Source organism: Triturus cristatus, chromosome 9 (assembly GCF_964204655.1).
Source record: "Triturus cristatus chromosome 9, aTriCri1.1, whole genome shotgun sequence".
NCBI lineage: Eukaryota > Metazoa > Chordata > Amphibia > Caudata > Salamandridae > Triturus > Triturus cristatus.
Window position 1 is genome coordinate 762,810,064 of NC_140592.1, and position 22,149 is coordinate 762,832,212.

Consider the following 22,149-nt stretch of genomic DNA (forward strand, 5'->3'; position numbering starts at 1 on the left):
AGGGTGGTGGTAACCATTTGCGAATGGGAAAGGATCCCCACGGGATCCCTCCCCCTTTATGAATGTTGAAACAAATATTTTTTAAGAGCAGGCAGTGGTCCTACTCCTAACAAAATTAAACTTCATAGTTTCATTTTATTTTTTGAAACGCATCCCATTGTCCTTTAACAAAATCGGCCTGCATTAAGATAATATATACATATTACTTTATTAAACAGCAATCACAGCCAAGATGGCCTGTTGACCCCTGCAGGACACCATCCCTGTGATGCCTGCAATTCCTATTGGTTTGCAAACTGCTACCTACCTCATTAATATTCATGACGTAGTTCTATTTGCGACCTCATTAGGATTAGCTAAATGAAACGCAACGTGTTTCATACATTAAGAATAGAAATTTCCTTATTGCGATTCGCAGAAAATCACAATAAGGTAATCGCTATTCCTAAAATGAGTACATATGGCTCTAAGACACAGAAAATATCACCTGCCCTTCTTTCTCAAATACTTCACTGTACACCCTTGTGAAAGGGTTGTCTTTGCTGCTGCATGTTGGCCTTCCAATGTAACTGAGGAGCCATTACCCCATATAACTGTCATTGTTTCAGGTAACTGAAAAACACAGCAGTGTTCTTCATCCAAACAGGGTTTAAGGGAGCAAAACAGCACAGGTGGGAATTTGCCTCGGAGTTATAGTGTAAGAACATCATATGACATGTCGGGCTTTCAGGAAAAAGTAACATTTGTCACACACTGAAATTTGGGGCATTGCAAAAGGAGGCAAGCATCGGCAGACACGATGACAATAAGAGTAACGTATCTGAAGCCCGCTACATCATTATTTCCTTAGGCATATTACAACTACATTTAGAGAACTATGACGTGGTCTTCCAAATTGAATTAAAGTTTGCAGTGGCTTTGGTATGCACAGGAGAGGGAAACAGAAAGAGAGACAATGAGGTGGAAAGAAAGTCGGTTTGGCTTCAAGAGATGCGCACACAAATACACAGGAGCAACGCCAAAGCGGCAGGGCAGAAATCATGGGCTGTGAGGGACGTGAAGATTACGTCAGGGGGCTGGAGAAGACCACGAGAGGTTAAAGATAACGCAAGGGAAATACTGTTGTGTAGTGTAGGAGAGAGAAGGAGAATACAATAAATGATGAGTTATCTCATGGGATGAAGAAAAGATTGTCTACCCGTGAAGGGATGGAGAAGAAGGTATAGTAGGAAAGAAAGAGGAGGGAGATAGAGTGGATACACGATCGGCATGAAGAAAGAAAGGTAACTAACAGGGATGGAAGAGAGATAACACAGGATTTCTGTGAGAATATGTGGTCTGGAATGCAAGCGGTGCATTGTTAAACATTGCGAAAACAGCAAGCATCACGTCAAAACATTTTACCAAAACCCTAAAGAACAAAGCGTGTCACTCATCTCACAAAAAATGTCACACATACAGCAAAGAAATGTCACACATTGAGGTACTACAAACAAATGAATGCTGCAAATGCCCCTCACCTTCCAATTATTACAAGATCAGACAAACATCTGCCCCAGCCATTGGTAAGGGGGACGGAGAAAGAGGGTCTTAAGGAGTGCGTAAAATGCTCATTTGTTCACTTATCCCTTCAGCCCCCCTCCCGCCCCCACACTTTACTCTATCTATCTCACTCAGTCCGCCACTAACAAGAAAGAAAGTAAAACCTCTTCCTCCCAGGCGAGGACTTCCTCCAATTTTGCACAAGTCAAAGAAAGGAAACAAGTACATCACTAGAGGCGTGCAAAATGAGCAGGAGACCACTTTTCAATGAAATGCACATACTTCAGCAAAACAATGAAATAATTAAAAATACATTGCACTCACAGCCATCAATGTGCCTTCAAGTACCTAGCGTTACTTCATGCATACATAAGAAAGAGCGTATATTCTGTTAGACGAACTTCAAATTAGGATTAAGTTCTTTACAAATTCACCAAACGTTTTAGACATTAACTGTGGCGAGCAAGGACTATTGTGTAAACTGGTATCTTAGATTTCTTTTTTTTTTAAAAAATCTTAAAAATACCACAGGTACCTTTTGGTGCAAAGCTTGAATGATTGTTCTTTCGTTGCGCGCGAGTCGCCGATTACCGGTGCATGCTCAAGGAGCGAACCTTAGCCAAGTCATAGCCATGCTTAGAATAGCGACACTGGTCTCGTGCAGTAAAACGGGGTCTTTCACTGAATCCCAGCTCCCCGGAAGTAAAAGACAAATCATATTATATTGCGCCGGTGACTTTGACTGTCCCAGAGCAGGTGCTGCTTTCCGCCGGATCTTACGTTTTAAAGTGTCTCTACTGCTAAGCATGTCCCGATCAATGAGATACATGTCCTTTTTGCGTTGTCTCTATAGCGGGACTCTCGTACAGTGTGACTGGTGAGTAGTGTCTCTGACGTTGCGCCTGCGCAGACAGACAGGCTAATGATAACTTGAACAGCCTTTACATTACTCTGGTCCCTAGACCTGTAGGCCAGTAGTCACAACATCTAAGATACCTCCTCTGTGTACAGTCACTTCAGTGTCTAATCTTTGACCTGGAAACGATAGTCAGCGCAGCATGTTTCAGCAGGAGCCTGATACGGTGAGTACTTGGTTCTTAACTTTTTATAGCGCTTGCAGGGTGTTTTTTTCATAGAGAAACTCGGAAATTGTGCCACTGCCTTTCATGGTGGTCAAAGTGCCGCTATAAATAAATGCGAAACTATGGAGCACGTAATACCACGATGTAGTGGTTTTCCATTAAAGTTTTCATGTGTGATATAACAAAAGAGATCATACCGCAAGTTGTCTTTGACTCACAGGGACCCCAACGGTGGAACGTTATTAGTGAATGGTGAAGAAAACATATGTACTTTATTTTTGGGAGTATATAACCATCTTTCCTGGCTCCAAAAACTGCTCCCAGGTCCTTGCATCTCGGGTGTGAGTAACTCAGCCTTTACAATCTGTTATTTTGGACTTTCATTTACAATGGGGAGCTCAAACATGCACGTACGGTACAAGTGTAGAGAAGAAACCAAGATTGAATATGCTCACGCCTGGACCTCGATGTTTCACCCGACTCCTGTTCCCTTTACATTCCGTATCTATGGTATTTATCAAGCACACCTCTGCTTGTCTTTTGCATTATGCTTTATATAAAACATGTATTGCTTTGTTAAGAGTAGAGGAGAAGCTAGGTTTGTGGCATTTGTTGTGCAATATAAATTAATTAAAAACAAATTCAAATACCCCTGAACTTTCTCAATAGAGCATTCCTCTTTTAATCAGATGGGAGGTTTTTATAAAGTAGAGTGGAGTTTTTAGACTGCTTCGTTTGTGTAAAGGGTGGTTGTTTACATTAGTTCTATTATAGGCGCAAGACCCCACCCACACCACAGCAGAATAGGTATGCATGAATAAATACATAACACAACTTTTTGTTTGGAAAAAATATTGCTGCAGGTTTATTCCATACAAAAGTATGCAAATACGTGGGTTATCTTACGGACGATCCAAGGGCAGGCAGCTGTACCAACCTATGCTGCCCTGCCCACCTGATGAGCAAAGCACTGTGGAAAAGCCAATCAGCGCTACCCTTATAGGGGTGATCCCTTTACTGGATCATGTGACACATTGGTCCCTTATTACTCACGCCCCTTTCAGGGCGGAGCATAGCAAGGTAAGCCCCTGGTTGTTCAGGCCCACAACCGCCCGAAGGACTACCAGGGCGCCAATGTCATTGTTCCAGGACCCTCCCATGAGGCTCCTGAGATTTGGCTCTGACACCCCTATTGTGCTCTTGCAGAGGTATCCTTCTGTACCCAAACTGCTTCCAGATTGCCCTGTAACTCCGCCACAGCTCTGGAGGCGGCCCCCATCGCCTAAAGAGCCCCCCACCAACACAGCTGTATTCTCACTTGCCACCTGCAATTTCCTGGGCCTCATTCGTGTCCAGTAAGAACGGATTCAAGCCCAACTGAGCCAGGTGCACCCCAACTTACAAAATAACCTTTGGTGTTCGCCCGGCATAGCCCATGCCTGCTGAAGCCAAAGCCCCTGCTCTGCGAACTTGCGCATGGAGCGGGTTATCCTTCTCTGGGAATGTACCAGTGCCTCACACGACCTGCAAGGAGGTGATGGCTTCCCAGGAGGGAGCTCTCTTAAGCATCGCTATATTACCCTGCAAGCTGATGTGACTCCCCCTCCTGCAACCTGTAGTTGCAGCCCTACTATCATTTTGTGCTCCCTAACGCCTGTTTCCCCAATTTATGGAACAGCAGCACGCAAGCTAAGAAGACCGCTTCCACAACCAGCCTATATACTCTGGCTATGCGGACGGGGCATTTTATGCATCACTGAGCAACCCGTAACCTGCCCTGGGAGCAGAGTGCACCTACCTTGTTGAAGTTGACCAGACATGTGCAAAGACCTTTACGATTAATAAACCATGGCAAACAAGACTGCTTGCATAGCGCACACTATTGCAGTCACAGCCACCATATGGAGTGACAAATTACACCAACTACCAGGCTTGCTTAACTAAAGCTCGATCACAGATACCCACATACCTGCCAACCAGCTGTGACCCTTGATGCTCTATAGGTCTTGCCCCCACTCGATTTATGCAGATTCCTGCAATGTACCATTCTGCCCCTGTATGGGCGGGAAAATACCTGTAATATAGCACATCCCACTGCACTCACATTCTCTGGCAGTCCAGTGGGGAAGAGGGGTCCTTAGCATTGGTTCTGCTACATTGCCTGGCCTCCTAGCCCACAAGCACCCTCGTCTGACAGCAGGCTATCTGCTGTGTTGCCCGTGCAATGACCACACCCTGGTGCAAGACGCCCCATTAACGGTTGTATGTTGTGCATCTGACCCTAAGAGCTTTTAGTTTGCTTTGGCAGGGATCAAATTGTTGCACCTGTCACACTCAAATTAGTGCAACGTGCAGTTCTTTTGCATTCTATACTTCAGAGTGGGACTACATACCCAACGAGACCACGGAGTCGTGTGTATATTACCAATGATACTATTAGAATCAAAGGTTCCCAGTGTCAATTGGTGACTATCCCGCCATGGAATATGTGACATTAAGCAATAGAGTCTTCGTGTACTTGCCATTATCCCTCCTGTCATACAGTAATTTTGCCTTTACAGTTTACTCTGTGGTATTCGCCCCCAGACTTCCCAGGCTGCGTACTGCTGGCCATGTGCACAACTGCTGGCGTAATAAGGGAATCTCCCGTTGCAACTTGCAATAAAACAACGCCCGCTTGTATGTGCTACATTGTAAGCGATTAAGTGCCTAATGTATCGCTTCCCCTTGAAAAGATACCACAAACCGCACTGGTCATCAGAACCTTAAGTAGCACACAATTTTCACCTGGGCATACCCCTAACTGAGAATGGATCTACACCGCCGTAAGGCCAGAAACACCCATATCTAAAACAATTTTCTGGGTTTGCCACTTGGCACCCTTCTGGTTGGTGATACAGAACCTCCTACCCAGCATGAGCTGACATCCTCCTGTGCAATAGTCATACAGCTAAATGGGCAATTAATTCAACATCCCTTCTTTCCTGCCAAGCTGTTGCCTGTTCAGTTTAATCTTTGGTGACTGCACCCAGACCCCCCCAGGCCGCTTTGTTGCTGACAATGTGACCATTTGCTGAAATTGAGGGAATCTCACGCTTACCACTTGCAACTAAAGCGATTATTTCAATTAATAAGATATGGTGTATCTGCGAGAACTATGCACAGATAACTGACACTCCCCCACGAGCAGTTGCGTGGCTTCTCCAGACGCAAGCTCATCTCTGGTGAGGCTATTGCTTAGATTACAGCGACGCCCCCGCAAACACAAAGCATTCATTCTCCCGCACGATGCTGACCGCAGCCTCCACCCCAGGACACTGCGTCCATGACACAAATGGGGACCCGTGCACCGACAGGGCTGTGGAACACCCAATACACCGCTCTGTTCCGTCTGCCAAAACGACTCCATTGCTCAACTGCACAGGAGATCGGGACAGCAGGCTGGGACTCACACGCCTGCCCCTGTAGCTATGGCAGAGAACCTTGACCCAAGGGCACCACAAAAGCCGTGCAAAACAGGGCCGCTGGCCTGCGGCCCATGCCGCTCCCCCTCATGTAACCCAAGGCATCGGGGACGACGGGAGGAGCCTGATAATGCCCCTTCACTCACCACACAACCAACACCAGACCAGGGACATGACGGCTTAAAACCGCAGCAGCTCCTCGGCACGACCACCTACGCCTGTAAGACGACGAGGACGATGACCTACGACCCCTCGAGACGGCGTGACAGGCAACAAAGAGGATCTAAAATGGATGGGGGAGGCCTAATTACCCTCCCCATCCCCCGGTGCGCCGGACATGACGTGTCTGGTGTAACCTGTAAGGGGACTCCTCCTGGAGTCCCGTAGTAGAGAGTGGGGGTGGAGAAACACCCAAATGGAACTAAGGGGGGCCACCCTCTGAGGTGGCCCCCTGCGGGGGCCGTGGGTAGCCGCAGTCCTGTTTTTCTTGATTCACATATATCCAGGGATTTAAGTGGGGTGAAAAAATTGGGGGGTCTCTCAAAGGGGCGTAGCCATTGTAATTGAGGGCGTGGCTTAAAAACACGTTAGCTAAAAATCTGTTCTTAGCTTAGTGTGCCGCCCGACTTGTATTTTGCTGTTTGTCATTGCATCCAGATATATGTTACAACAAGTAACATCATACCTACAACAAGTCCCGACTATTGGCTTTGTCATTAGTGGTTGTTAGTTGCATAAGATAAATAGGTAGCAACTATGGCTTGTATATAATATTGAAAAAGCTTCGACTTAAAGCCCTTGTGCACCACAACAATGTTGCTGCTCCTAAGTTTAAAAAAAGAGAAGGTAAATCCAGAGAGAAAATGACTCTTTAAAGGATTTCCTTTCCCCTTCAAGGCTCTCCTGGCATGACGTCATGCCGTAACTTCTCCACGAGTGTAAAGTGAGCAGTGTAAGCATGCGCACATCCATGTGCCTGCAGTTACTGCAGTTTGGAAAAAAACGGACCGCCTGTGCCAGGGCACAAAGCAGAGCCCGATAGAGACCCGTTTCGAGGCCCCCTTTAACAAACTGCCGGTGCTCAGCACCGGTGAGACCCGGCCCACTTAAAGCTCTGCATATATCTATTTGTGGGTATAAGCGCTCATACAAGAAACCTGAGCGACATCCTAACATGGGTAGTACCTCAGGATTCAACAAAACTGTACTAATTAAGATTACTACTTTCCTCATGCAGGCAGTTTGGAAAAATATTGAGGCAAGGAGAATACCAAGAAAACTATAGAGAAATCCTAAGACGAGTACTGCTACTGGAAAACTCCTGAAAAGAACAACTAAGAAAAAAGAAAATAAACTGGTGTGTCTGGCAACATTCTGACCACTAATTTATGAGTTAAGAAGATAATTCCAAAGAATTGGCATAAGCAGAGTACAGTAGAATACCTCCTCAAAAAAACACTCTTTGCATTGAAAAAAAAAAATCTTAAAGAAGAAACAGTGAGAGCACATCCACCAAAAACAATACTATTGCCTTACTAACCTCTTCCACACATTTGGAAACTTGCACCCTTAAAAGGACCTCAGCAATTGTACATTTTGAGATCAAACACTGGCAGAAAAATAATTTGTGTTCCATGGCCAAAACTAATCATGCACAGAAACCTAAATAGTTGTAGCATAAAACATAGCTAATGCAATTGTTTGCCATTGCATCCTAGTCTATAAAGGAAAGGCCTCTCAAGAAACTAGAGAGGGAATAACGAAACATAAATAAAAAATGTGATGTGACATGGTAAATGCGCTGTTGACGAAGCATATCCAAGACCATCAACATAATGAAAGACTCAGGTGGATAATTCTATAAACAATAAAAGTCCTGGCTTGGCAGTTCGGGCTGGACTGTTCCCATGAGGCACAGGGTCAAGACTGATTTGGATATGGCTGGGTCTGAACTGGGGTAACAAAGTGATGATGGATTAAACCCAGATCTGTGACCTTGGGGTGAGTGTCTGAAAAGTTTCAGCGCTCCGTCCATCATCTCCTTGTGTTTGCTATAAACAATGAAATAACATCGGAAGAGTTAGCAAAGACAAAAAACGAATGAAAAACGGATGCTTATCGACACTGCAATTTAAAGCATCTGAGACAGCGGGGAAACAACCTTTACAATGCAGTCATTACATCACAACATCCTTTACAACGCATGTCACTACAACGCAGCCATTACATTGCATGTCACTACAACGCATGACACTACAACGCATGTCACTACAACGCAGGCATTACATAGCATGTCATTACAACGCATACCATTACAATGCATAGTACCCCTACACTATCCAACTGTCGCAGCCTTGGATCCTCAGGGTCGTATGTTGCTCTTTATGGTCCACCTCTTGATAACACCACGGTCTGGTTTAGTATTACAGACTCAATGGAGTGATCAAGCGGGGGAAGGGAAGGATGGGAACAGCGGGGAGGGAGACCTGCAAAGAATAACAACCAGGTAAGGCACAGTGAATACACACAACCAGGAACCTACGATAAGACTACAGATACATATTACTCTGTTTATGTACCTGTAAAGAAAAATTCCTCCGTATTCTAGTCAGCATATAGTAGTTATCAAGGCTCCATACACATCAATGAATGAAACAACACGTTCACACCAAGTGCGCACTGACTCACCAACCTCTCTCTTTTCTCATTTGCCAACACCTACTCAAGGATATGCAGTGCGTGGCTTAACAGGGGTGCAGTGCTGACTTGAGTGAATTCAGGTTCCCCTGTAGTGAAATAACACAAAGAAGGCCCAATGCATAGGCACATAGACATATGGTGAAAAAATACGAAGATACTTCAAATCAGGAATGGGTAATAACAAAACTCCTCAGTAGTCAAGTTTTAGGTAGGGGAATATGTACCCAAAGTGTCTGATACGTCTCAGAACATAAATATAAAGAACAGATTGTTTGTCATCAATTTCTATAAATGGGATAGTTTTAGTTCACGACAGTAGGATGTAATAACGCACTCTCAATGTCCTCCTTGCATGGGAATTCAAAGGAAGATACACAATAGTGCGCTCATCAATGATTGACCAGGGAAAAACAAGCCTTTCAGAAACGCGGCTTGTGCCTTTACATCCACGCGTTCTCGCTGCAAAAGTATTAGACTCGCCAAACAGTAGAGAACGCCTCAAGAGTTAAGGAAGGCAGCCGCCTCCCTACTCTATCACAAGAATAAGTTCAGGAAACCCAACACCCAGCTTATTTACTATAATGAAGCAAGCGGGGCTCGTTCTGCTCTCCCGCAAGAACCCGGTACTAGGTTCAGCCAACGGGGCAGCAGAAGATTACCATCGGATCGTCAAGAGTTGCCGCATCCGCTGAGCAACAAGGAATTAGAACAAGGAAATGCGGTGCAAGTTGCACCCTTACCAGACCTCTACGGACTTCGGCGTCTCCGCGGCAAGAGTAACCAGCACCCGCTGATTCCGCGGAGGAGATGAAATAACTTCCTTCCGGGTACGCGATGATGTCATCAACGCGGTCCCCGCATAGGATCATGGGTATTGTAGTCCGAATCACTTCCGAGGCCTTTTTGCAGTACTTTATGCCTCTTCAGTGTTTTCTCTGGTGAAACCTGACAACAACACTTAACCTACTGTTGCACCCCCTGGAGTTAGAATAGTAATTTTTACCCCTACACTATCCAACACTTACCGTACTGTTGCACCTCCTGGAGTTAGGATAGTATTTTTTACCCCTACACTATCCAACACTTACCCTACTGTTGCACCAACTGGAGTTAGAATAGTAATTTTTACCCCTACACTATCCAACACTTACCTTAAATGCAATGTAATGGTATGAGTTGTAATGGTTTGCGTTGTAAAGGTATAATGCGATGTAATGGAATGCGTTAAAAATGCAGTTTAAAAACATTTGTTGTAATGACATGCAATGTAAATGTATGCGTTGTAAAGGATGTTGCGATGTAAAAACTGCGTTGTAAAGGCATGCGTTGTAAATGTATGCGTTGTAATGTCATACATTCGAGACAGCGTTATATGAACCACATGGTTGCAGAATATTCAACTTACTGTGCGTTCTTTTTATAAACTACTCCTGTCTGTCTTTCCCTCTATATCTCTGTTTTTGTTGCTTTGTCTGCTACACCTTTGGGAATAGAATATATGCACAAACAGCCACAACGTTAAGAGGGGCATTTTAAAGACAATTGCATTCAATGACCATTCCATGTTAAACATTTTGTTCTGTTGATCTAAGCTCTTGAGTATGTAATGTGTAACTTTGTATTCCAGGTTCCATTTACATTACATGACGTCTCCACCTATTTCTCTATGGAGGAGTGGAAGCTTTTACACGTATGGCAGAAAGAACTTTACAAGAGTGTTATGAGCGAAATTCACCAAGCCTTGATCTCACTTGGTAAGTTTACAATGTTTTTGTGGGTTTTAAATGTGTCAAACGCATTTCTGACATCAGTTCAAAGTTGAACTGTTTGTATATTATTCATCTATTTTTGCACTTCTTTCTATTTTTCATTACCATTTTCTGGTGTGCATACAATGTGACTGTAGGTGAGTTTTCGCATACGAATATTAAAACACATTGATTGGATCAGTCACCAGGCTGTGACTTCTGGTTTTATATGGCTACTGTATCTTTTATGATACTGAAAGTGTTACAGATTATGCAACATGCTAAGAATAGATACTTTTAAATAGGTTTAAGAGTCAGTCACTTATTTGTAGTGGGACAGATACATTTTTTTATACACCAGGGCCATATCATGATTATGCAAGCAAGTGTATATACTCAAGCATTTGTTCAAAGAGGACCCATTCTTGGATACATATTTTGTTATTTAGTAGGTAATAGGGCTTTTCCCAAAACTCAGTAAATGTAAACAACAGACCACTAGCCCTTCTTTAGCCAGTGATGGTTTTAAGTCAATACAAATAAATAATTTCATAAGTTTTGGCAGAGGTAGACATCTCATCTCATTATATCAATCAGTGTGAAGTACTCACTTGTGATCACCCCTTGCAAAGGTGAAGAAAGATTGATGTAGTGTGTATGTACAACAACAAATGACCGTGAATCTTCAGTGAGTAGTCAGCAACAAAACTTTTCTATATTACTATCACTTAGAGTTGATCTAATTTTTGGCTGTCTCAGGTCTGTTCCTTAGGGTTTCAAAGTTGTTGCAACCTTAAGCCTTAAATTATTAAGTCATCATCAGGACTAATAATGTAAACACATTCCAATTTGTGGAAAAGATAATACCGTTTTGGAAGAATTATAGGACCAGGAAGTGTTTGCTATAGAATTCTCTTGTCTCTTCACACTATGTGAGAAGGTGGGCACTAACACAAAAGAGAAATGTGCACCAGCTTCTATAAGAAATCAAATGCCCTGATTATGAATGGGCCGGTAAATTCTGACCTGTGCCTAACCTCTGTTCACGCACAAGTCGGAATTACGAGTTTGCCTGTATTTAACGCATCCAATAATTATTGGATGCATTATATACTTCAGCTGCCATTACATTTCGGCAGGTAAAACCTGACAAAATTTAACAGGGGAAATTGTACGGTATTTATGGTACCAAGCGGATTTTGGTGAATTAAACAACGCATGTTATTCCCTACTAACTTGTGATAGGTGTTATTTATTGTACACGATAAATAATGTACCCCGTGGTATTGTTATTTATCTTATTCGATAAATAACACCTCACTCGTAATCTGGGTCTTGGTGTATGCAGCACTAAATTTATAAGTAATCCCATGCTTTGCATGTAGTGTGGTTTGGAAACAGAATAGTGGTGCTTTTTTGATTCTGAGTTGCGCTTTCTGCACTGCTAACATTTAGAATTTGTTGCACACATGGCTGCACAGCTTCCTACAGCATGTATGCACGCTACACTGCAGTCTTTGTACCGGCTGTTGTACACACCCTTTCAATAATATAGCTAAGTTCAGAATTTATTGCACAGCTAATAAATACCACTGTAGTAAGTAAACTAATTATACATACTAAAACCATACAGTTAAAATCCATAAGTATTGTATACATCGAATGATAAAGGTAAACATAGCCTGAACACAGAAGCAAAAATGTAATTCGTTAATTAATTGAGTCTTAAGGTCTATAACTGAATAACTGACAGAATTAAAAAGCAGTTAACATGTATCGAAATATGCAACAATTCTGCTTAGAAATTCTTAAAAATAAAACAAACCCCTTCCAATTTCCTAATGAGTAACATTAAAATTGTACTATACCTTCTTTATACAGTAGCAGGTTTCAACATTCTTACATGTCCCAAACCAGAGTTTAATGTTAATACTTCTGTAGGAAAGTAGGATCTGCTTCTCATGGTTTCCCCCACTTTTTGCTTGATGTTACACCGTTTTTGACTAGTCTGACTGGGACCCTGCTAATCAGGACCCCAGTCTTTCTGCTTTCTCCCTAAAATATATTGACATGTTCTTAGGTACACTCCAGATTGGATACTGGGGTACCCATATAAGTCCCTAGTATATGGTACACATGTACCCAGGGCATAGGTACCTCAGAGGCCTCCCATGGGCTGAAGCATGTATTATGACACCCATGAGAGGCCATTCAAAATGGAACTACAGGTCAGCCATTGCAGCCTGTGTAAGCTGGTGCGTGCACCACTTACGATAGATATAGATTTACTATATCTATAGGTCACTACACTTAAAACCTATAAGTCACTCCTATAGCAGACCTAAACAATCCTAAAGGCAGGGTGCTGGGTTTTATGTGAGAGGGTGCCCTGCACGAGCAGAGCCCCTCTGCAGCCTTCGGAGACCATTCTCCCAGGTTGTCTGTGATTCAGCCAGACATATAGGTAGAGGTGCATTATAACCTTGCGGTAAATGCTATCTCGAAAACGGCTGAAACAAAACATGTCGTGTTTGGTATCAAACACCTTGGAATCCTACCTCCACAGCGGTAGGTGTGAAAGGTATGATTCCACCCCTCAGAAGCAAGCTTCGTGGGTCCCTGGTCTTCCCAGTACCAGACTTCTCAACCTGGACAGCACAAAATGGATGCGGCCGACTAGAGACACATTTCTGCGCTCCTGCTGCTGAGCCAAGCTCGAGCAGGGGAAGGCAGCACAATAGGCATCCTGTCACAGAGAGGTGTGACCACTTCCCAGACAGTATTTAGTGTATTGGAACTGGGTGGGTGCAATTCCAAAGTGCCTGAAAGTCTGCACGAGGGGCAAATATGGTGTCCCTGTGCATAGTCCAGTTCAAACCAGTTCTGGGAGCCGTTGACTCCTGCTCTAGTGCAAAACTGGACAAAGGATATGGGTGTAACCACCCCCCTGTCCTGACCCTCTCCTAGGAGTGTCCCCTGAATCTGTCCAACCCTCTCCCATGGGTACATAAGGGCTCTCCTGGCTGTAGGACCTTAGATTTGACATGGACAAGATTCTGAACAAGAAACCACTGAACTTTGACCGTCTGGACACTCTGGACCTCGCTGGACTTCGACTGGGCCTGACTTCTTCTCCCTCTCCGCCCAAAGCTTTGTCTGTGCCCGTGCACCATACAGGCTCCGTGCAGGACCTGTGGAGCATCATGGACATCTGAAGAATCTCCCTTGGGGTGAAAGAGTCACTCCCCTGCATTTGCAGGCACCGTAACGCAACTGACCGGTCTGCTGATCCTGGGCTCCTGCGCACTCCGAAGTCTTCAGCAACACAGGAAGTGGGGTCCAACGTTCCTTGAGGTTGAGCTGCCCTCTCACCGAGTTTGAGGCCAGTACTTTTGCAAGTGCATATGCTTGTTGGTGATTCCCAAGCTTGTGCATTGGACTCCGTTTAGTCCTGACCCTGAGCAGTATTTCCACCAAAGAACTCTGGCCTCCTCGCACTGAGTGCTCCGTGGGCTGGTACTCTGTGATCTTGCTCGAGGTCCCCTCGCAACTCCTGGTCATTCGGCCTGTGGGTCCTCCTGAGGGTCATCTTGAATTCTGTTGGACTTCCCTAGTTGCTCGAGATGTGCCTTGACTCCCCATTGCTTGGTGAGTCCCCTGGACCTTGTTGGTCAACACCGTAACCTGCTTGACCTTCCTGCGTGGGTTGCTGTTGCCAAGGCTTGTTGATGCTGCAGCCGGACACCGACCCCTCAGCACTTGACATCCTTCGTGGGACAGCTCGCATCCGGCTCCTGGTTGTCCTCGACGTCTCCAGATCCTTATGGCTGCAGAGTCAAGCATCTGATCTTTGCACCTAAAGCACCCGGCATCGGTGGGCATTCGTCTACTGAGCCCCTGGTCACCCAGAAGTGACCCAGTCTCTGTCCCCTCTGCTTTCAAGTTCCTTCCATCACGAATCCACCCTTGGATTCCAACGGACACTTTCTTCCTTCCTGGCAGCAGCTCTTCTTTGAATTCCTCCATTGAAAACTACGGCGGTTTCCGACACAATTTCAGACCTATGCACCCACCTCTCCTGGGATAGGTAACTCGGGTACTCCGGTATCCACGGGTGGGGTGGCTCTCCAACCTCCTAAGTTCCAAAGGGTTTCCTCGAAGTCCACCGAGAAGGGTCCTTAAACCTTAAAACTTTAACCGCGACATTTATTGCTAAATCAGACACATATTCAACTACTTTGAGCAAAATAGACTTTTTTCATTGACCACATTCTAGACCAATCTGTGGCAGACAAAACAAATATCTAAAACATTTGATTGGGTATCTAACTAATGACATAATTTGCTTAAGAAAGTGTTATTACCATAAATAAGGGCCAACATAATTAACTAAACATTATTCACTAGTCACAAGCCTTAGAGTTAGCCCCATTTTAAGAGTGGCATATCAGCATTGTTTTTTCTTTTTTAATTTTCTAGTGACTGAATAAGAATTGGCTCAATTGTGTTGTGATCCCTGAAACTATTGGGATTACTACTGGTATATTTTAAAAGCCCCCCAAAAAACTAAAAAGGAAAACTGGTAGGTTGTACACACACATGTACACACACACACACTTTATTATGTGATATGCTCCTACAAATGATATGTGTAGCATTCAGGATCAAAATTAGTAGTAAGTCAGTAAACAAAATGGATCATGGGTGAACATTAGACACCCTTCAGTTATATTTCACGCACCTTTAATCACTTAGGGCCTGATTTAGATCTTGGCGTAACTGGTTCTGCCGTCGCTTTCTTGGCGGTCTTCCCGCCATCCGATGTGGCGGTCCACCTGCCTGACTGAGATGTTGGCTGGTCATTGGAGGGAAGACCGCCGCTGTCCCACCCACTCCGCCAGGATCTGTCTCCCACATCAACCGCATCAGAGGCTGAAGTGGCTGTTGGAGGGAGTCCCGCCGAGATTCCCGCTGTCAAGATTATGAAGTGCCTTTCCGTCAAGGCAATTGTGGTGGTGAAACCTCCAAGTCCGGGTTGGCAGTAATAAAGAAAAAGAGGTGAAAGATTACCTTTATTCGGGGTCGCTCTACCAATTCCGTCTTCAACGCCATTTTCCAGGTCCTCACTATGCTGCTGCTCCTTGACCACAATGCTCAGCCACCCTGTTGTCGCCGGATTCTAAGGTAGACTTTTGTGATGAGGGTGCGTGTGCAGTCAATGATGTGTGTATGTTGTTGATGTGCAATGCTATATGTAAAAACAATGGCCAGTACACATTACTTACATGTGTGTATTGAGATGTAAATGAGTGGTACTGTCTCCGTGCCACCATTGCCCCACTACGTCACGACTCTGCCGCCAGGACACCGCCAGTACAACAGGAACATCAAAATGTTCTCGGCGCACTCCCGAGGTCCTGATGGAGTTCAACTAGCCAGCAGAAAAGACCAACACCATGGCAGTCACCTGTCTATTGCCGCTGCATCTAATACGGCGAGCGGGCCACCGTCAATTTGACGGAGTACTTGGGACCGCCGCGGTGGCAGGCCAAGACCTCCAAGATCTAAATCACGCACTTAGACTAAACTCTATCTAAATTATAATTAGCTACTTTATAGTTTATTTACATCAGAATATTGTATGCTGAGTCTTGTACAGCTCCCCACAAACTTTTGTGGTATTAGATCTGAAGTTGGAGACCCCTCGTACAGCATTTCTGTAGCAACCGGTCTGTGCTTTGCTCCGCCTCAGTCACTTTTATCTTTTATACCGTTTTCATACATGGGTGTCGATGGAGCGAGGAATTTGGTAATGCTTCATTGATTACACAGGACACCAAACATTGCTTCCGTGCAGATTTTAGGAAGCACACAGAAGCTGGTGCTGTATTATTTTTCCAGTAGCTCTGATACTGAACCATGCAAGGTTCTTTGCACTTTTAAAACAGCTCACCAGCTACCCTGAAAATACAAAACATCGTAAAAATCCCTTCTTCAGTTTGTTAATCTGAGCGTAAGACAAATATATGAAAGGTGTGTGACAAAGGTAAGCCTGCATAAAGACAACCACATTAGTATTGAATAAACCTGTCTTCGAGAATTCCTGCACCCAATACATTCAATGCACACCGATTATGTTTGCATAAAAGCAAGGCCTGTGTTGCATGTAACATTATCGAAACACAAAATGAAAGGCATATCGTGCCTGCTTAACATGGAAATTCAGGTTCTCTTATTTTATTTTTAAATCATCTGTTTAATCACAGTTGGGCACCGACCAATTGGTAACTGCATGAGACCTAGTACTGAGGCTGGATGTATAGTTTTGGGGCTGGATCAAAACTTACATATGGTTGTTCTTCTTCTGTTGTATTCCATTCTAAAATACAATTGAAGAGAATTTTACCAGGAGCATTTCCCAGTGGCTAAGGAGTCTTGGCACAAAGGTTGAATCTATCATGTTTTTGAACCATCACAAGTAGGCAAGGGCCACCTTTATTCAAATCCCTAACCACTAGTTGGACATCCTATTCCATGACAGAGGATGCTAGAGCTTCCCTTTGGGGGTGGAATTACTTTGGGAAACTAAATTCTTTGAAGTAATGCAGCCTGTGTTTCGAATATTCGCATCCATCTAATAGAAGTCCCCAAAGAGTTTCCCCCTTTCCACACAACATTCTATATATAACAGCTCTACTCCTAGAGCCATTATAGTTCAGACATAGCCCCTGTTGATAGTGGTCTCCTTGCTAACAGGCTTTACAAAGAACCTCTGGTTTGACAAAAGTAGTGTATTTTGTGATTTGTTGTTCAAGAGCATCTTCAGTTGTCCCTCAGCCCTCATAATGTATCTACTAGCTGTTACTAGAGCCAGATACCTTAAAGCTGTTTCTACTTTCGCAAGATCCCTTTGTAGTAGGAACCTTTCTCTTTTGGCGTTAGCTGCACAGAAATCACCTCAGCACAGATTTCATGACACTCCATTATATTGCCTTCAAGATATCCTCAGGTACGTTGTGCTCCAGATGTTTCCCAACAGTCTGTCTTATTTATGCCTTTTTAGCAATATGTTGTAGCAAATACCATCCCATTCTCCAGTTATGATCTCTAGAGACCCCCTTTAAAGCCTTGAGTGAAATGCTGCCCTAGGTATGAATTGATTAATTTATAGATCATATAAAGATTTCAGCCCTTTTCCCTACTTGGCAAGTCAAAAAGAGAGTATGGGTAAATCTTGAGAATGAACTGGCCATCTGCTACTTATCCACCATTTCCAAGTTCACTCTTCTTTGGATTCAGCACTTATCACTCTTGTTCGCCTCCTGAACCAATTTGGATCAAGTTTAAATCTTGGTTGCAATCCTCCGTTACAACTATCTTGCCTTCCACAGACCCTGCAACCATAGCCAAAACCCACAGTAGTAACTTCTTGGGGGCCTATAGTTGTACTAAAGTCAGCATTGATATCACATTCATGCCCTTGAGCAGATTGTATCCACCCTTTTTGTCAAACAATGTTTCTGTTGCTACTTCACTAGTCTGCTACTCCACTAGTCTTAGTTCTGGTAGTAAAATGGACATGTTCTGATGTATATTTTCCCTCCTCATTTGTCATCGTGTGTGTTTCTTCGGATGCTACCATCTCTGCTCCCTCCTTTAAAATGTGTGTACCATAGATCTTTTGGTTGGAACAATATGCACCTTTACATTAAACATCAAGACCTCGACATAACACTGTACACTATTTTGCCCATCCATAAACAAATCTCCTATGATGCTTCTCTTGAAGCCAAGTTCCCACCCACAAACGTGTCGCCAACCAAACTGTAAACCACAAACTGAGAAATAACCACAAATTGAAAAATGCTGCTATAAGACCATCAACATACCCCTCCGGGTATTTTCTCCACAGTTCCCTCCTGCTGAATTTTCCCAACTCCTAGAAACCGCTCTTCCCCTGGAAAAGAAACAAATTCACAGTAATTGTAGCTTGCATCTCACCAGACCACCAACCCTTGCTCCTGACCAATCTTGTGTCCTTGCACACAACTGGCACATAGGTTCAGGTGGTATGTAGGCCCCTGCCATCTTTCTCAACTAAAGTCTGGCAGTACACTAAGAACAACTCAGGGTGACTCTCGACTTGCAGTCCGCACCCTTCTCCTACTATGCCTCCCGATCCTCAGACAGTGTTGAACCTGGCCCTTTTCACAGGATCACCCCCAGATTTTTACCTTCTGTTGCTGAACCTGTTTTTGTTGACATTAAGACTCTGCACTTTTCCACTGCTAACCAGTGGTAAAATGCTCGTGCTCTAATCCTAAAACATGGTACCTATTGTCATATACCTGATTGGTACATCTAATTTACCTTTAAGTCCCTAGTAAATGGTAATACCTGTACACAGGGCCTGCAAATAAAATGCTACCCATAGGCAGCAGCACTCAGTGTGCCACCCAGTAAAGTAGCCTTTTAAAACATGGCTCAGGCTTGCCACTGAAGCCTGTAGTGCAGTTTTAAACTACCATTTCGACCTGGCAAAATAAACCTTTTACCAGGCCTAAACCTTCCTTTTTAATACTTAAAAGTCCCCCCTAAGGCTGGGCCTAAAGGCTCTTCGAGCATGCATTGTATTTAAAACTTAAGACGTGTGTGAGTTGTACATGCCCTGGCAGTGAAAACCCCCTAAAGTCTTGTTACATTTAATAAGTGCTAACTTTAGATTGGGAGCAGATGCAGATAGAGATATGCTGTTTACACTCAACTGAATTATAATTTAACATCCTCTTTAATGGTGAGGTTGGACTTTAAGTTATAAAAGTATAATTTTTTTGTCCTAAGCATCTGTGCCTTCTCCCTCTGTTCTGTGTCCCATGATTGTGAATGGCTCTGCTGTTGGGGTTTGTGTATTGCTTCCCCCAGTGAGACAGAGAAGTCTAAGTGTAAACAGGAGAGTTCATCCTGACGGAATGAGTGGGGAGGAGCTGTACCCAGCCTCACTTGCACTTCAAAGGGCCTGCCTATAGCACTCACAATGGAACCAGACACCAGGCCTGCCTTGCCTTTTGTCACTCCATACAGTTTGAAGCCTTGAGCAGGGGAAGAACTTTCCAGACATAGCTGTAGGGGTAGGACAGGAAGTCCTCGACGCTAAGGATGGCACCGGCTATAAATAATGTACATCCAGAGCCACTTGGGCCTAGGGAATATTCAGAAGAAGGACTTCTCAGCTGCCAGTAAGACTGCCCTGCTGCTTGAAGACCCAGTTCGCCTTGCTTCCAGGCTACCCATAGTGCCTCCAAGGGTCCGTTGGCTGACCTCCTGTTTGAGCTACAGGGACACAGCAAGCTTCCAGGGGCCTCCTTGCAACTGCCCAGCGCACCTGCTGCAACTGGACATGCCTAAGCCCTGCCACTGGCCTTTGCCTCTGCTGCTGCCGGAGTGAGTACTGATCCATAAGAGGTGTCCCTGAGTTCCTGCACCCTTGGCTGGAGTCAGGCTTTACTCCTCCCAGCTCAGCTGAAGATTAAATCAGAACCGAAGCATCATGACGAAGGACTTTGCATCGCAGCTTCTGATTGGCAGCTACATCAAGACCAATGTAGTGCAACACAGCCTGACCCAAGTGCTTGCGGTGCAAAGACAGAATACCAAGTCATAAATATCGAGTTGCCGAAATATCGAGGCATAAATATTGTGGGTCAGAAATACCGATAGCAAGAATATTGAGGTCAAGAATATCGATTTAAGGTAAGTAATATCAATTTTAAAAATATCGAAGTGTTTCATATCGTTTGCAAAAATATAGGGCCCGATTCACAAAAGTAATCCGACACAAAATCCTAAACTTGCTACTTTTGGTATTCACAGAATGCATTTAGTAGTACTAAAGTTAGGATTCCTAACTTTACTACTGCTAAACTGAGACAAAATCCTAACTTTACGACTTTCGGTATCCGCAAAAGACTTTCATTAGTAGTAAAGTTAGGAATCGTAACTTTACTACTACGAAAGTCATAAAGTTAGGATTTTGTCTCAGTTTAGTAATAGTAAAGTTAGCAATCCTAACTTTACTACTACTAAATGCCTTCTGTGAATACCAAAAGTAGTAACTTTAGGACTTAGGATTTTGTCTCAGATTAGTTCTGTGAATCAACCCCATAGTTGGTAAAAATATCGTTTTAATTATTGTTATGTATTTTAGTATATATTTTATATGTATGTGATGTGTTTTTTTGTATAAGAATTGTTTGTATTTTTAATATATGTGTTACATTTTTAGTAGTTATTTTAATTTTATTCTGCGCTTTCAGTTCCGTAGCAGTTTGTGCGTTTATAGGAGAGTAGGGTGGGAAGTAATTTAATTATATTACATTTATTAATTTATTTTTATTTGAATTTTGCGTTTTTAGTTCCGTAGCGGGTTGTGGGTTTATAGGGGAATAGGGTGGGAAGTAATTTAATTATATTAAATGTATTGATTGCTTTTTATTTATTAATATTTATTAATTGACTTTATTAATATTTGTTTAAGTGAGATGTTATAGTGTTAAACGTGTAACATACATTATTTGTAATTAATTAATAATTGGTTGTTAATTTTAACTAATTAATTTGTAATTCATTTTGTTAATTGTGTAATTAAATTTAGGTGTGTGTTGTGGTGTTTATAGGAGTAGAGGATGGGAAGTAATTTGTGTTTAATTAATTTATAGTTGTTAATGTTAATTATTTGATATTTATTTGGGTAATTGTTTATTTTTGTGTGTGTTGTTTCTATTTTTAAAGGGGTAAAGGGTGGGTAATAAATACATGTTAATTATGTAATTATTTGTTCTTAATAGTAATAGTTTTTAATTTTAAAATAAGTTTTAATTGTGTTTTATTATTTTATAGTTTAATTTAGGTGTGTGTTGGGGATATTATAGTGTTGAAGTTTGTGTAGTCAATTAATATTTTTTAATTGATTATTAATGATGTTAATTATGTAAATACATGTAATTAAAAGTGTTTTGTTATTGGTGTGGTGTTACAGGGTAGGAAATAAAATAAATACATTTATGTTTTAATTAATTTTTGTTGTAAATATTTTCTAGTTTAAAATTATTTGCTTGAAAATGTATTTATTATTTTATTTTATGCAATATTTGTAGGTTTTTGTTATATGCAATTAATATTATGTGTTCTTTTTATATGTTTAATATTTTTTATTTAAATTTTTTAAATATTGTTTGTTTTTTAAAAATAAATAAATAATTAATTAATTAATAATATTTTTTTAAGTGTTTGAGTGTGAATAGTACTTTTTTCTCCGGTATTCAACACTTTCCCTACTGTTGCATTCACTGGAGTGAGAATACTAATTTTTACCCCTCCGCTATCCAGCACTTTCCCTACTGTTGCACTCACTGGAGTGAGAATAGTAATTTTTATCTCTCCGCTATCCTGCACTTTCCCTACTGTTGCACTCACTGGAGTTGGAATAGTATTTTTCACCTCTCCGCTATCCAACACTTTCTCTACTGTTGGAATAGTAATTTTTACCCCTCCGCTATCCAGCACTTTCCCTACTGTTGCACTCTCTGGAGTGGTAATAGTAAATTTTACCGATCC

The 22,149-nt window shown here is 42.8% G+C and overlaps 2 protein-coding genes across 7 annotated transcripts in view; one reads left to right on the plus strand and one right to left on the minus strand.

Annotated features, from left to right (window-relative positions):
• LOC146798803 (uncharacterized) overlaps positions 1–2,273 on the minus strand; it is a 53,334-nt gene extending 51,061 nt beyond the window's left edge. For 2 of the 3 annotated variants that reach the window (XM_085626108.1, XM_085626106.1), the window contains exon 1: positions 2,078–2,273. The gene's annotated coding sequence lies outside the window, so the exon portion shown is untranslated. Of the gene's footprint in view, positions 1–1,520; positions 1,672–2,077 lie in introns of those variants that run through there. The other variant, XM_085626107.1, reaches the window with a different exon arrangement.
• A 175-nt stretch (positions 2,274–2,448) lies between these two features.
• Positions 2,449–22,149, plus strand: part of LOC146798804 (uncharacterized) — a 131,237-nt gene continuing 111,536 nt past the window's right edge. For 2 of the 4 annotated variants that reach the window (XM_085626110.1, XM_085626111.1), the window contains exons 1-2: positions 2,449–2,624; positions 10,416–10,542. In XM_085626110.1, the coding sequence (XP_085482236.1) occupies positions 2,601–2,624; positions 10,416–10,542 (151 nt within the window). In that variant the 5' untranslated portion in view covers positions 2,449–2,600. The remainder of the gene's footprint in view (positions 2,625–10,415; positions 10,543–22,149) is intronic. The other 2 variants (XM_085626112.1, XM_085626113.1) reach the window with 2 other exon arrangements.